This window comes from Manis javanica, chromosome 18 (assembly GCF_040802235.1).
Source record: "Manis javanica isolate MJ-LG chromosome 18, MJ_LKY, whole genome shotgun sequence".
NCBI lineage: Eukaryota > Metazoa > Chordata > Mammalia > Pholidota > Manidae > Manis > Manis javanica.
Genome location: NC_133173.1, coordinates 3,337,287 through 3,352,147, shown reverse-complemented (window position 1 = coordinate 3,352,147; position 14,861 = coordinate 3,337,287). Strand labels below are relative to the sequence as shown.

At 45.2% G+C, this 14,861-nt stretch overlaps 1 protein-coding gene across 6 annotated transcripts in view; it reads left to right on the top strand.

Moving 5' to 3' along the window:
* ALPK3 (alpha kinase 3) overlaps positions 1-14,861 on the top strand; it is a 47,871-nt gene that overhangs the window by 16,008 nt on the left and 17,002 nt on the right. For all 6 annotated transcript variants that reach the window (XM_037000651.2, XM_037000652.2, XM_037000653.2 and 3 more), the window contains 2 exons: positions 2,014-2,131; positions 2,680-3,913. In XM_037000651.2, the coding sequence (XP_036856546.2) occupies positions 2,014-2,131; positions 2,680-3,913 (1,352 nt within the window). The remainder of the gene's footprint in view (positions 1-2,013; positions 2,132-2,679; positions 3,914-14,861) is intronic.

Sequence of the window (14,861 nt, the reverse complement as noted above, 5' to 3'; positions counted from 1 at the left end):
AGTTGCCATTTACGGAGCTATGTGGGACCTGCCTTGGACAGGGGAATGGGAGCTTGGCCTGCTATGTTTGATGCCTGTTAATCCTCCATGTGAGACGTCAGATGTGCAGCCAGAACTGACAACCAGGAGCTCAGAGCAGCGGTCTATGCTGGAGAAACAAACCTGGGGGTCATGAGCATGTAGCTGTTTCAAGGCCACAGGACAGGATTCGATCCCCAGGTTACATGGATAGAGAATGGACAATGGTTCTGAGGCCTGAGTCCTGGGGCATCCAACATTTATAGGCCTCGGTGGCGAGGGGGTATGGATGAGAGAGGGTAGGAAAAGTGGCAAGTGAAGCAGGGAGAGCCCTTGGAGGGAGTGGCGCCCAGAAGTGAGTGGGCAAAGGCGTCAGGTAGGGGGTCAGTGGTGACAGAGCAGGTGTGGCCTGAGATTCAGCCGCAGGTCTGGTGGTGACCTTGGCGAGAGCCGTGCAGTGGCGCAACAGCCTGACTGCAGGAGCGGAGGTGGGGCAGTGAGTGCGGACCCATCTTCCAGAGGCTTCTTCTGTAAAGGCGAGAGCAGAGAAGTAGAGGCAGGAGCTAGAAGAGGATGTGGGGTCAGATGAATTATTTTAAAGAAGGGAGACAGTACGGCAGGCTGGTGTGCCGATGGGAATGGTAGAGCAGAGAGAGAAGTGTGATGGTGCGGGAGAGAGCAGGAGTAATTGTTGGAGAAATGTCCTTGATGTAAGAAGAGAGGGGATCCAGTGAGGGTGACTTTAAGTAGGCGTGGGGGCAGTTTATCCCTGGACAGTAGGGAGGGCAGAGGATGTGTGCTTGGATGCAGGTGTGTCCCCCCCCCCCAAATTGTATAGGGACCTGCCTTACCTTTTCTAATGTGCCGTAGGTTTCCTCAGTGCAAGAGACCCTGTCTGTCACTCACTTAGCAGTCAGCACATACTTAATAGATATTTTTGAGGGAATATATGTTAGGAACCTTTGATCTAATAAAGATTGCATATTGATTGGAGTCAGCCTAAGAAATGAAGCCAATTTCATGGATAAAGCTTGACAGGCTTCTTGTGGAATTGACAAGTAGGTGTGCTCTGTACTCAGGCAAGGGATGGACCCAGTATTTGGAAAGAAGTTGGGACTCTGACTCCCATCTCTTATTTTATTCTGAATATCAACTTCATTTTTCCATCTTGCTGCAGAACAGCTTTGTCTACTCAGCCCATGTGCCAGAACATGGCTGTACCCCTTCAAAGTTATATTTCCAGACACAGGGTAGATTGTCTCTAGGTCCTGATGCCCAAATTCTAGGTCAACTAATTGGACTAGATTAGCTGATTGTAGGTGTCTATTACTGGACCAATCAACTATGTGGCAGGGGAGGCAGGGACATGTAACTCTAATGTTGGAAGCTCTCCTTGTAGGTAGGGCTGGGTGTCCTCAGAGGGGAGGGACTGGGAAGACACCTCAGTCAGTCTCACAGCAGTGAATGGATGGATGGATGAACAGATGGTAGATTGATGATGGATGGATGGATGGATGGATGCGTGGATGCATAGATGGATGGATGTACTAGCTGTGTCATCAAATAATATTAATGTTTCATGAATCTGAAATGAAAGAACGAGGACTCTTGGCAGTGGTGTTGTGGGGAGACCTCTGAAGACAGAGTTGTTATTACAGTTGAGGGTATATAACAGGCCATGGAAGGAGGAGGCTTATTATTACCGGCCAAAGCTTTCTGGAAATTCCTTGCTTCCCTTCTTACCAGGAAGCTAGGAAGTTTCTTTTCTATATTTGCCTTCCAGCTGCTGAAGGGGAACAGTTTTCAGCTTTGACAGGGCCTAGCTTCTACAAAATAATCTGAGCCGTAAGACAGCCCTGCTCTTCCAGCAAGCCTGGGACAGATGGGCCAGTCCAGTCTTTTCAGGTGGTTGGGGGAAGCCGTGGCACCCTGTTCTCTCCATCCACTATTCTGGAACGGGTCTTCCTGCAATCCAGTCTCCTGCTTCCTTCTCAGGATACCCAGAGCCAGAGGTGACGTGGTACAAGGACGACACAGAGCTGGACCGCTACTGTGGCTTGCCCAAATACAAGATCACTCATCAAGGCAACCGGCACACACTGCAGCTCTACAGGTGAGGGAGAGGGCCCTGGTCTGCCCCCTCTGCCCTCCTGAGGGTCCTGGGGCCCAGGCCTGCCCTCGGAAACGGAGTCAGCTGAACAGAGATGCCCTGGCAGGGTCTGGGGTCAGGGCAGGGTTCTGCTGCTGAGTTGCACTGCCCACCAGTGTCTGGGGTCCCCTAAGGCCAGGGTGGGAGATAGCCAGAGAGCTGGGCACAGCCAGAGGAGCTCCTGTCCCAAGGAACATTTTCCATGAGGTCAGCTGCCAGAAAAAGTTCCTGTGTCATCCTTCCTTCACAAGGGGCTGTGTAGGTCACTGCCTCTGAAGGGGGCTCTCCTGGGCCCCAAGTCTAGTCCCTCCTGGAACACCGTGGCCTTGGGCAGCTCCTGCATGCTTGGCCTCAGTTTCCTCAACTGGAGCGGACAGTGCTGGGTATGGTGACGTCTGAGATGGGACGTGGCTCTCAGGGTGGGATTTGCAGGGTGCGGGGTGGCATGCTTATCTCTGCAAGGCTCTGGCTGCGCAGAGGGGGCGCCCCTCACCTCCTGCTCCCCGCTGTAGGTGTCGAGAAGAAGATGCTGCCATCTACCAGGCCTCTGCCCAAAACACTAAGGGCATTGTGTCCTGCTCAGGGGTCTTGGAGGTGGGCACCATGACCGAGTACAGGATCCACCAGCGGTGGTTCGCCAAGCTCAAGCACAAGGCTGCAGCAAAGATGCGTGAGATCGAGCAGAGCTGGAGGCATGGGAAGGAAGTGGTGGGTGAGGCCGACACCCTACGCAAGCTCAGCCCTGACCGCTTCCAGCGAAAGCGGCGGCTGAGTGGGGCCGAGGTGCCAGTCACCACCAGCCCTCCCAGGAAGGATGAGGACAAGACCCCAGCAGCTTGGCAGGAGGGAGAGGCTGAGCCTGGTCAGCTCCCTGGCTTGGGCCTGATCAACAGCTTTGCCTCTGGAGAGGTGACCACCAACGGGGAGGCCATGCCCGAGAATGGAGAGGACGGGGAGCACGGCCTGTTGACGTACATCTGTGGGGCCGTGGAGCTGCGGCCTCAGAGAACCCCCAGAAAGGAGTCTGGGGCCAAGAAGAAAAAGAAAGATGAGGGACCTAAGCAAGGTCTGCCGAAGCCAGAGTCAGACAAGGCTGCTCAAAGCCACCATTCTTCTGGAAACCGTGTCCCCAGTTCAGACAGGCCCGACTCCTGTGGGACACAGGGGCCCATGGACGTGGAGCAGGCTCAGACCCAGCCCAGAGGTGGGCCTGCACGGTGGCCCGGGTCCTCCAGAGTCGACAGCACCAGGAAGCCAGCCTCTGCTGTGGGCACTCAAGACCAGGCCCGCAGTGCCCAGGGCCCCGTCCCAGGCCCAGACCAGGAAGAGTCTTTTTCCCCGAAGGACATGTATCTGGAGAGTACCGGGGCAGTCAGGCCTCAGGAGGAGGACAGGTCCCGCTCCGCAGGTGGCAGGGCGCCTGGAGGGACGCCCTCGGGGAAGACACCCAGAGGGGCTGGAGGTGAGAGGGGGCCTGCCACCCCTGGCCAGCCCACACCCTTGGTTCCCCAGCCGACTAGGCCTTTCAACAGGAAGAGATTTGCCCCTCCGAAGCCCAAAGGGGAGCCCACCACCAATAGCAAGCCTGATTCTTCCCCAAGCCAAGCTCCAGAACCTGGGGCCCAGAACGTAGGGAAGGCGCCAGCGCAGGCCTCTGCCCAAGTGCCCACACCCCCTGCCCGGCGGAGACACAGCACCCGGGACAGCCCCCTACAGGAACGAGCCGGCCACAGGACTCCTGGAGAGGTAAGTGTGGGTGTTGGGTGCCTGGAGGCCACTCTGGGAAGCTGACCTCATGGAAAGTCTTGCTGCAGCAGCTGGGCAGCCAGTGAGCAGTGGGCTATTTATAGAAGGGGGTGGGGTGGGGACGAAGTGTCAGCCAGAAGCAGGGGACCACGGGCCCGGCCCTTGCCCCAGCCCATCTCTAGATGCCAGGCGTGTGGGCAGCACAGGCTGTGAGCCTATCCTCTGGCAGAGTGGCCCTTCACAGCCAAGGGGACTGTGCCCCAGAGGGAAGTGGAGGAGGAGGACGTTCTTCGGGGAGGGAGGGGCCAGTGGAGCGTTTTCTGTGGGCTCTACTGAGGTGGCAGTGTTGGGGGGGAGGCTGAGCGACAGGAGGGAGCTGTATTGTGAGTGGGTCCCAACCTGGATGCTTCTTTGAAGATGCAAAAAATACCAAATGTATGGGAAATTCTGGTGCAGTCTTGGTTTCTATCTAAGATTTTGGAGTCAAGTATACATACCTATTGTGTGATCCTGGGCAATTCTTAAGAGCAGAATACTAATACCTACTTCATAGGGCTGTTGCAAGAACCGGGGCTTAGCACAGGGCCTGGTGCACACTGAGAACTAAATCTTGGCAGGAGGTGTAAGATGCTACTGTAGTGGGAGTTTACCTGGGAAGACGAGCCGTCATTTACCGGCGATCAGGTGGCCAACAGGGAAAAGATGACATTCAGTATGGAGGAGGAGTAGGGGATAGCCAGTCTCCAAGAAACTCGGATGGCGAAAGCATTAAGGCGTTTGATGGGGAGAAGAGGGCGGGGAGAGGCGGGGTTGAGAGACTGACAGAAGGAAACAGCTGGCCGTGCTCTGTCTGTGGCAGTTTCCGGGGGCAGAGGGCAGGTGTGTGTTTCCCGGGAGTGCAGGGAGGCAGCGCTCTACGGTGGGCAGGACGGGGGCAGAATTTCATATGAGTGGCAGAACGAAAAAGGGTTACAAGAGTTGGGGTGGATAAAACAGATGGGATAGACTTACACTAAAATTATTGATGGTTTATCTGACATTCAGATTTCACTGGGTATCCTGTATTTCTTTTCATTAAATCTGGCAACCCTTAGTGGAGACAGCATTTTGGTAGGAACTCAGATGAGACTATTTTGGGGATGGAGGAAACGGGAGCATGGATCCCAGGCAGCAGGGGGAGCGGCTGGTTTCTTGGAACAGGGAAGGGAGACGGAGGAGGAGAAGCTGCTACTGTACCTGTGGGAGGCAAGGGGAAAGGGTGCTTCATGGGGAGACAGCAGCTGTGGGAAGAACATTTGTGGGAGAAGGGGGAGGAGGCCAGTTTCGAGGGTGATCAGGGGGATGGTTTTATTTCAGTGGGTGCTGAGGCTGGTCTGTGCACAGTACTTGAGAGGGCTGTGGAGTGGGGCAAACCTCCAGCCAGACTCTCTGGAATCTGTTCATGACCCTCAGCCCCTCATGCTTGGTCTCTGGAGACTTTGGCCGCTGGCGTAGTCAGTTCCCAGCCGTGCCAACAGGGCTGCTCCGGGTGCCTAAGAGCGCGGATTGCACAGCAGGGCCTCGCTGTAGGGAAGGCCCTCAGAGGCCCCCAGGGCGCCCGTTTGGGATGTGACCAGCTGGAGGCCACGTCTGTGGTGAATGTGGCTTCTCCACCACGGGGGTGGGGGACACCCCAGTCAGGTCTGCTGCCCCTCCAGGCGGGGCCCTCCTTGCCTCAAGGTGGGAGAGGACTGGGACAGCGCAGGCTGTCTGCACTGGTCCCCCTGTTCTTGCAAAAAGCTTTCATTTAATTTTTTTTTTTCATTTAATTTTTTTATGCTTTAAGAAACTGTGAAATATATCCTACATGTAAAAAATGCATTTAACATCCATGTGTGTTTTGAAGCTGTTGCTTTTTAGTGACTGAATTTGATTATTTTTTTCATAGTCTCATTCTACCAAATCTATTTTTTTTAAATCTTTTTTTTCTGGCTATGAAAGAAATACATGGTTATAGCAGAAAATATTCAAAGGAGAAAGTAAAAATTCAACTGTAATTTTACCATCCATAGACATCTCAGTGTATCCACCTGTATTTTTATGTATGTAGTTGTATTATTTTTTAATATTTTATTTATATTATTATTCTGATTCAGTTTTATATTCTGCTTTCTTTACTTCTCATTATTTCATGAGAATTTTTTCATTGTTCCTAAAAATTATCTGGAAAACTTCCTATTTAAAGTTTGCGTAAGGTGCCATGATATGCATATTTTAGCCATTTCTTCAGTAGTCTTTATGCTTTCTTTCCCTATTCTGAAGTTAGTTAAATATTAATCTATATTTTTCATAATTTTTGCTGTTTAATTCCTTCATTTAACTTGTAAATTAATCTGGAATTGATTTGTCTGTACTATAACATCAGTCTCTAGTTCCAGTTTTTGTTAAGAAGTAGGTAATTTCTCCCAATATCATTTGTGGAGTATTCAACCCTTACCTATTAATTTGTGATTCTTTGTGTACTAATTTTACTAATTTTTATATACACTAAAGCCTATTTAAGTTGCTTGATATACATCTATCATACCATTAACCTGTTTGTTGATTCTTACAACAGAATGATCTTATTTTAATTATTGCAGGCTTAATTTCTGGCAGAGCAATCCTCTTATACTTCTTTTAAAAACTTTCTTAGCTATTCTTTCTTGTTTATTCCTCTAGGAAAATTGTGAAATTGTTGTTTGAAATTCTCCAGACTCCAAGATACATTGTTTTTTATCTTGTATCTTTATATTCACCATTTAAAGAACACGATAAAAAGCATTAAATCCAAAAAAAAAGAAAAAGCATTAAATCCTCTCATGGAAAACTAAAGTCAGATTTGCTTTTTTCATGGTCTTTCAGTGAATCTTGTTAGATATATATTTTTGCATAGCTTTATTGAGTTATAGTTTATCTATCACAAAAGTCACCTATTTGAAGTGTACTATTTATTGTATACAATTTAGAGTTATGCAGCCATGACCACAATCCAGTTTTAGAACATTTCTACCACCCTGAGAAGATCTCTGTTACTTTTTGCAGTTAATACTTGTTCCTACCCCCAGAACAGGCTTTCTATTTCTATATCACTGGTGTTTTGATCGGGATTGCACTAAGTATAAGAATTAATTGGGAAAAATCAACATCTTAATTTTTAGTTTTCTCATCTGAGACCATGGTATTTCTTTCCATAATTAAAGCCTTTTTTCTGGTCTCTTTAAGTTCTGTTGTTTTCTTCATATGGGCTCAGCATATCTCTCGTTAGGGGGTTTTGCCTGAGGCTTTCGGTTCTGGACAAGTTGACTATAGATTCAGTGGGAACGAGGAATTACAACATTCTAAGGGTAAAAGGGTTTATTACTGGCTTTATTCTCCTGGCAATAGGTTGTGCACTAGAATCACATCTGCATTCAACAGTCTGCAGGTCCATAGTCCTCCTCCGTCTCTGCCTGTGCCCAGAGCCCTGGGCAGAGCTCTTTACATAGTGGCTCCGTCAATAATAGCTCATTGCCTGTGGGTGCGGGAGCAGCAGCCCAGCAGCCGGCCAGCGACATCACCAAGCAGTTTAGGGTCAGGTGAGGACCCTGGCGTAGGAACGTCCCTTTTCCCCTCACAGGGCAGGGCTAGGCACGTAAGGGTCTCTGCTTCTGGAGGACTGTGCCACTGCTTTCCTGCTCTGTCCTGATTCTCTTTCCTGGAAATAAGGGGTGTCTCTGGCACCTCAAGTTGGACTTCCATCTTGGATAGGGATGAGGAACACATGCTAGAACTGAGGCCTCTTGGGTTGTTAAGAATGTCCAGACACCTTGCCGTTGAGCCTAGCCGTGCTCTTCAGACAGCTGTTTCCTTGGGCAGAAAAAGTCTTGCCTTCAAGGTATTTGGTGAGTGGGGACTGGCCTTCAGTGCCCTCAAAGGCTGCTTTTTAGTACCATAACCTGAGATCTCCTCTGAGACTTGCCCAGATCTCTGTGGCTGAGCTCAGGAGTGTGAAGACATGGTGGAGTGCCCCATCTGCCCGAGTCCTTGGAGGGAGCAGTGTAGGTGTGGGAGAGCTCTGTTGAGTCCTGAGACTTCAGAGGGTCTCTTGTGAAACCCCGTAGTCCTGAGGATGATCATCTCAAGATGTAGAAACTCCCCTCCCATAAGAAGGTCTCTTTGGTTTTCAGAGAATACATGAGAATGGGTATTTTCTGAGAGCTGTTGAAGGGAAAGGGCTTGAGGAGAGAAACGACCCTGGCCTTGAGGAATTATCTAATGAATCAGGGGATTAGACATACAGCAAACCTAAGTGCAAAGAAGATGTGGTAAATAGCTACTGCAGTAGGTTTCCAAGAAAAGGGGGTGGGGTGGTTCTGCCGTCATTAGGGAAGGTCTGCAGTCACTGGGAAGACGCCAGATTGGTTACCAACATGTGTAGGATTTGTTGCTGGAAATACCATAGTAGAAAAACATCAAATAGATTTTTTTTAAATATAAGAGAATGCCCGTAATATCCCCAGATAGGAAACTCGAAAGGTGGAAGAGAGGAAGGCGGACATTCTTGGAAGGACGCAAAGCAAAGGGAAGCTGGTGGGCTAGACAAGGACTGTGAGGCCTGCCCGCCCTGGTCTTAGTGCCTAGATGCACTTAAAGCTTTCCAGCACTTCTTCCTCTCTTCTGTGTCTTGTGTTCTGCTTTGGTTTGTTCAGCAGTAACTGTGACATCACCCAGGCTTGGGGTCAGACAGAAAGGGGAGAGAACTAACACTTACTGAATATTAGCTCCCAGTAGTGCTGGGTTAGGTAATTCAGATCCACTGTCCTTCAGAGGACAATGAGTAAAGCTGGGAAAAATATAAAAATGTCTGCTTGAGGGCATTGGGGAGCTAGAAAGCGAAGAATTACTGGCCAAGGATTTGGGAGAAGATGGAAATCGAGAATGGCAAGGCCAGCTTTTGGCACAGCTTTTAGCAGAGGTTGTTTACTACCCGGAAGAGGAGAAGGAGGCTCAGCAGTGTTTGGACAGCCTCATGGGACTAGTGAGACAGAAACTGGAGCCTGTGGTCTCAAGAGCGGTACCTCTGGCAAACCCTTGTGTTGGGGCCCTGAAGGTCTGCACCCTAGGAATAAGGGAACCAGAAGTAAATTACCATCATAGGAATCAAGGCTTATCTCTGAGTTACCTGGGTGATTAAGAAATGGCTCAATCCCTGAAATTAGATTAAGTCGATTCGAGGTACTTGGTGTCCCCAAGCACCTGGCAGAAGCAAACAAAAATCAACTGGAGGAAAGACAAGTATTAAATGGTTTCACTCATCTGTGCAGTATAAGAACAAAGAAAAAACTGAAGGAGCAAAACAGCAGCAGAATCACAGAACCCAAGAATGGACTGACAGTTACCAAAGGGAAAGGGACTGGGGAGGACGGGTGGGAAGGGAAGGATGGGGGGGAGGAGAAGAAAGGGGGCCTTACGATTAGCATGTATAATGTTGGGGGGAGGCACGGGGAGGGTACAACACAGAGAAGACAAGTAGGGATTCTACAGCATCTTACTACGCTGATGGGCAGTGACTGTGAAGGGGTATGTGGGGGGGACTTGGTAATGGGGGGAGTCTAGTAACCATAATGTTCCTCATGTGATTGTAGAGTAATGATACCAAAAAAAAAATCATCTGGAGGATGTTAGCATCATCTTAAGCCTCAAATATTTTTAAAAAGTGTTTCCAATATAGTGTTGGCACCCAAATAAAGATAAGCAGGCACAAAAAGAGAAGAAGACATGAAAAAGAACCAGCAGAAATAGCAAGAACTATAAATGTATTCACAGGGATTTCTAGCCTTTGAAATTATCAGACGTGAACTACAGAGCTAAAACTATTCTTCCTATCCTCAGGATGGTAAAAAGACAAGATTGAAAAGTTCAGCAAAGAACTAGAAGCTATAAAAAGTTGTAAAAACTTAAAAATGAACTAACTAGAAGTACAGAACTGAAAAATACAGCAGTTAATACTTAATTTAGTTTGTTTGGACAGTTCCAGTTTTGGATGATACGGTTAAACAAATTCCACCCTATATTTCCCATTGAATGCAGTTAAAATGGGCAAAATGCATGATGCAGCTATTTGATGACTGCAAATAGTAGCAGACAGATTGGGGGAAAAGACAAGAATTCAAAGTACCATGGAACCAGCAGTATTCACCCTTTTTTTCTTTTTTATATATCTTCTGATATTCCCTGGCCTGGTCTTAATATAAGCAGAAAATCAGAAATAAGCGTCAGCATGGATGGAAGAGCTCCGGGAGAAGCCTTTTAGATGAAGCTCAAGGATGGGAAAGGGGTCTCCTGGTGGTGACAAGTAGTGAGAGCCGAGTTTACAGGTGCCTAAACTTTGAGGGAAGGGAATCCCCTCCATTCAGAGAAGCTGTAGCACCAAGAGGGCGGGATAAGTCCTTGTTGCTCTTTTTCCCTATTGGACATCTTCTTCGGCCCAGGACACAGGCTCATGTGTGAAAGTGCGTGATAGAAGTGGGTCAGTGAAGCCCCAGCTATCTGTCCAGGGGAAGGAAAAGAGAGCCCTGAGGACCCAGGAAGTACAGGGGAGATCATGGAGAGGGAGAGGATGGGGAGAGTGACTTCATAAGCTACTTAGAAATTCCTAGGCTTATTCCCAAGCTGTTCATGCATGGATCTGATTCTGAGCAGTGCACCAGAACCTTTGACCGGTGAACTGAGAGATCATTATCCGAGTCCCGGACTGGCTGCTGGGTGGCACACACACAGGACAGACCTGCATCGCGCTGCGAAGGCTCTGCAAATAGGCCTGACGTTGAAACTGCAACCTTGGAAGACTGAATGGAATTTGCAGCCTGAACACAACCAAGTCGATTGTTTGCTAACACAAAAATATTAATGTTTTTCATGGGATTTATATAAGAAATAGAGTCTCATAATGTTAAAAATGTCCAGGATAAAAGAATTACTTGGCATATGAAAAAATCTGGAAAATATTAACTTGTATAGGAAAGGACAACTAAGGAATGCCAATGTCAATATGGCAGCAATGTTGGAATTATCTGATTTTTAAGACAGCTTCTATAAAAAATGTGACAAAAAGTAAGGGTGAACACTTTAGGAATAAGCAGAAAGATAGAAAGACCTGGCAAAGAAATACAAGATATGAAGAACCAAATGTTAATTTTAGAACTGAAAAATACAATAACTGAAAGAAAAAGACTTGCTGGTTGGGCACAATGGCAGAACTAAGATGAACAGAAAGAGTCGGTGAACTTGAAGATAGACCAATACAAATTATTCAATCTGAATAACAGAAGGGAAAAAAGATAGGAAAAAGAAATGAATAGAGCCTCAGGGACCTGTGGTACAATATCAAAATGTCTAACATTTGCGTCATTGGAGACCCAGAAGGAGAGAAAGAGTGTGGTGCTGAAAAATAAACAATGGCTGAAAACTTCTCAAATTTGTCAAAAGATACAAACCTACAGAACAAGAAATTCAGCAAACCCCAAATAAGATGCACCCACAGAATATCATGCCAAGAAACATCAGAATCAGATTGCCAAGAACTAAAGACAACAACAAAAACACTGAAAGTAGTCAGAGAAAAAAAATAAGGTGTTACTTAGAGGGGAACAATGACTCAAGTGCTTGCAGATTTCCCATTGGAACAACGGAGGTTAAAAGGAAGTAGAATAATATTTTTTAACAGCTGAAAGAAAAACAATGTATATTCTACATTCAACAAAAAATATCTTTCGGTACTGAAGGTGAAGTAAAACTATTCCCAAGTAAAGTAAAACTAAGGGAATACACTGCTAGCAGACCTCTTCTAAAAGAATTGCCAAAGTAAGTTTTACAGATAGAAGGGAAATGATACCAAAAGGAAACATGTATTATTAAGAATTAAGGAAACAGAAGTGGTAAATATTTGGGTAAACATAATAGATTATTATTCTCTTAAATTCTTAAAATATGTTTGAGAGTAAAAAGTACAAATTGTAATGTCTGCTAGAGTTTTTAATATATTAAATGTAATACATAAAACTGCAATATAAAGGGACCTATATGATGGAAAGATTAATACATTTCACTAAAAATGGTAAAATTTTTGTTGCATATAAGTAGTCTGGGAAGTTAAGTATATAAATATTGTAAGCCCTAGAGCAACAATTAAAATACTATATAGAGAAATATAGTAGAATTCACAACATGTTGAACTGGAATTCTAAAAAAAAGTTTAAATAATCTAATAGAAAACAGGGAAAGGGGAAGAGAGGGAGGAAAATCAGAGGGAACAAATAGAAAACAAATAAAATAGTTGACATAAACTCAAAATATAAATAATTACACTATATGTAAGTGGTCTAAACACACCAAGTAAAAGATAGAAATTGTGAGAATGGATCAAAAAACATTCTCAACTCCATACTTTTTTAAAGAAATCAATTTCAACTGTAAAGACACAGGTAGGCTAAAAGTAAAATAATAGAAAATATATACTGTACAAACACTAGTAAGTTGAAAACTGGAGTGGCCATATTAATATGAGACAAAGTAGACTTCAGTGCAAAGAAAATTACCAGCAAAAACTACTGAATTACGTAATGATAAAGGGGTCAATTCAAGAAAATCAAACCAAACAAAAAATATGTTTGCTGCTAACAACAGAGCTTCAAAATACATGAAGCAAAAACTGGCAGAACTGAAAGGGAACATAAACAAATAAGCAATGATAGTTGGAGACTTCAGTGTTTCTCAGTAATTGGTTGAACTAGTAGACAGAAAATCACCAAGAATAGAAGAGAGAACCGAACAGCATTATCAACCAGCTGGATCTAATAGACACGTTGAAAACCCCATGTAATAACAAGAGAACACTTATTCTTTTCAAATGCGTATAAAGCATTCGCTAAAATATATCATATCCTGGGTCATAAACAAACCTTAACAAATACAAAGTAATTGAAAGCATGCAAAGAATATTCTGTGACAGAAATAGAATTAAGTTAGAAATCAAAGACAGAATGATAGTAGGAAAATCTCCAAACACTTTTAAATTAAATGAAACACTTTTATGGGTCAAAGAGGAAAGTTTTAAGGACAATTAGAAAATACTTTGAACTGAATGGGAGTGAAAATGCAAGATAGCAAAATTCTGGATACTGCTAAGTCAGTGTTTTTAGGAAAATTTATAACATTAAATATTTGTATTAGAAAAAAAAAGTTCTGAAATCGATAATCTAAGCTCCCATGCTGAGAATCTAGAAAGGGATGAGCAAAATAAACCAAAAGCAAGCAGAAGGAAAGAAATAAAGAAGAAAAGAGAAAATGAAACTGAAAACAGAAAAATTATGGAGAAAATAAACCAAAAGCTAGTTATTTGGAAAGATCAGTAATATTGATAAACCTCTAGCAAGACTCAGAAAAAAAAAAAATGAGAGAAGACACAAATTGCCAGTATTAAGAATAAAAGAGGGGCTTGATTATGGTGATCATTTCATAATATATAGGTATATCAAAACATCAAAGTATACCCTTAAATATATATGAGTTTTGTTTGTCAGTTATACCTCAATAAAGTTTTTTTTTAAAGAATGAAACAGAGTATCACTAGAGGCCCTGAAAGCATTAAAAGAATAATAAAGTACGACTATGAAAACCATGCATATAAATTCAACAGTTTAGATGAAATAGATGAATTCTTTAAAAACCATGAACTGCCAAAATCATGCAAAACTGAAATAAGATAACTTGAAAAATCCTGTGAGTGTTGCAGAAATTGAACTTGTTAAAAGTCTTCCAAAGAAGAAATCTTTAGGGCCAGATGGTTTCATTGGCAATTCTACCAAACATTTGACGATGACAAAGCCTCAGCATCAGCCTTGGGTCTGGGTTTCAGGGGAAGGAGATTGCAGGTCCTTGACTCTCCCCTGGACTATCCCCGTTAGGCTCCTGCTTTCGCCCCCTACCTCCCGACACCAGCGCTCCAGGGCCCTGCCCTCTTAGAGGGTTACAAGCCATAGTACTTGTCAGTTAGTAGCTCATTCCTGTAAACCTCTTACGTGTTTGGGCCTGTGAAGGATACGCAGGTGAACCTGACTGGATCCTTAACTCTGAGAATTTATGGGGAGGATAGACAGGTTGGCAAATTAAACCTACTCATGTTCTTCGCAGTGAAAAATCTCTCAGAGAACCAGCTGGGTTCACCCCTGCTCACATAATTTGCATTCTTAAGAATGCATGACATTCCTTCTCCAATCCCCACACAGTTCCAGACGTAGACACACACACCCCATAGCGCTTAGAGAGCTCAGCCACCGTGGAAGTGCACGGGAAGGGTTCAGCCATTTGCTGTATAGTTTTTGTTGATGGGCTCTAACCTTGGGCTTGTGCTGGCCCTCTTCAGAGGGGACAAATTCACAGATTAGCCCGTGACACACGCGTGAAACCAATAGGTACCACACAGAATGAGGGATGATGGTGGGGTTAGGTCCATTTGCCATGGGTGCATAGGGGAGAAAGCCACTACTGTTTTTTGGAGGGGTGGAGAAGGGAACTCAGAGGTCTTCAAAGAACAGAAGAAACTTGAGTGAGATGTTCAAGAATGAGGAGGCCTCCAGGTACTAAGACGGCTGAGGATGTCCAGCAGAGAAAAAATACACAAAGTGGTTATAAAATAGTGCAGCAGTCAGCACCATAAGTTAGTTTTGTTGGGTGGAGGAGCCCGTGAGTTGAGCCTGGAGAGAGAGATCTAGGACCCTTGCTGAAGGATGGGCTTCATTGATCACACATGGTTTTATTTACTTATTTTCATTTATAATTGAATTTTGTTGAATGTGTCATATGCAAATGATAAAAAATTGTAAAAATACAAAAGGTATATGGAGACTATTGCCTTTCTGAATTCCCTACCCCCACCACTCGGTTCCTC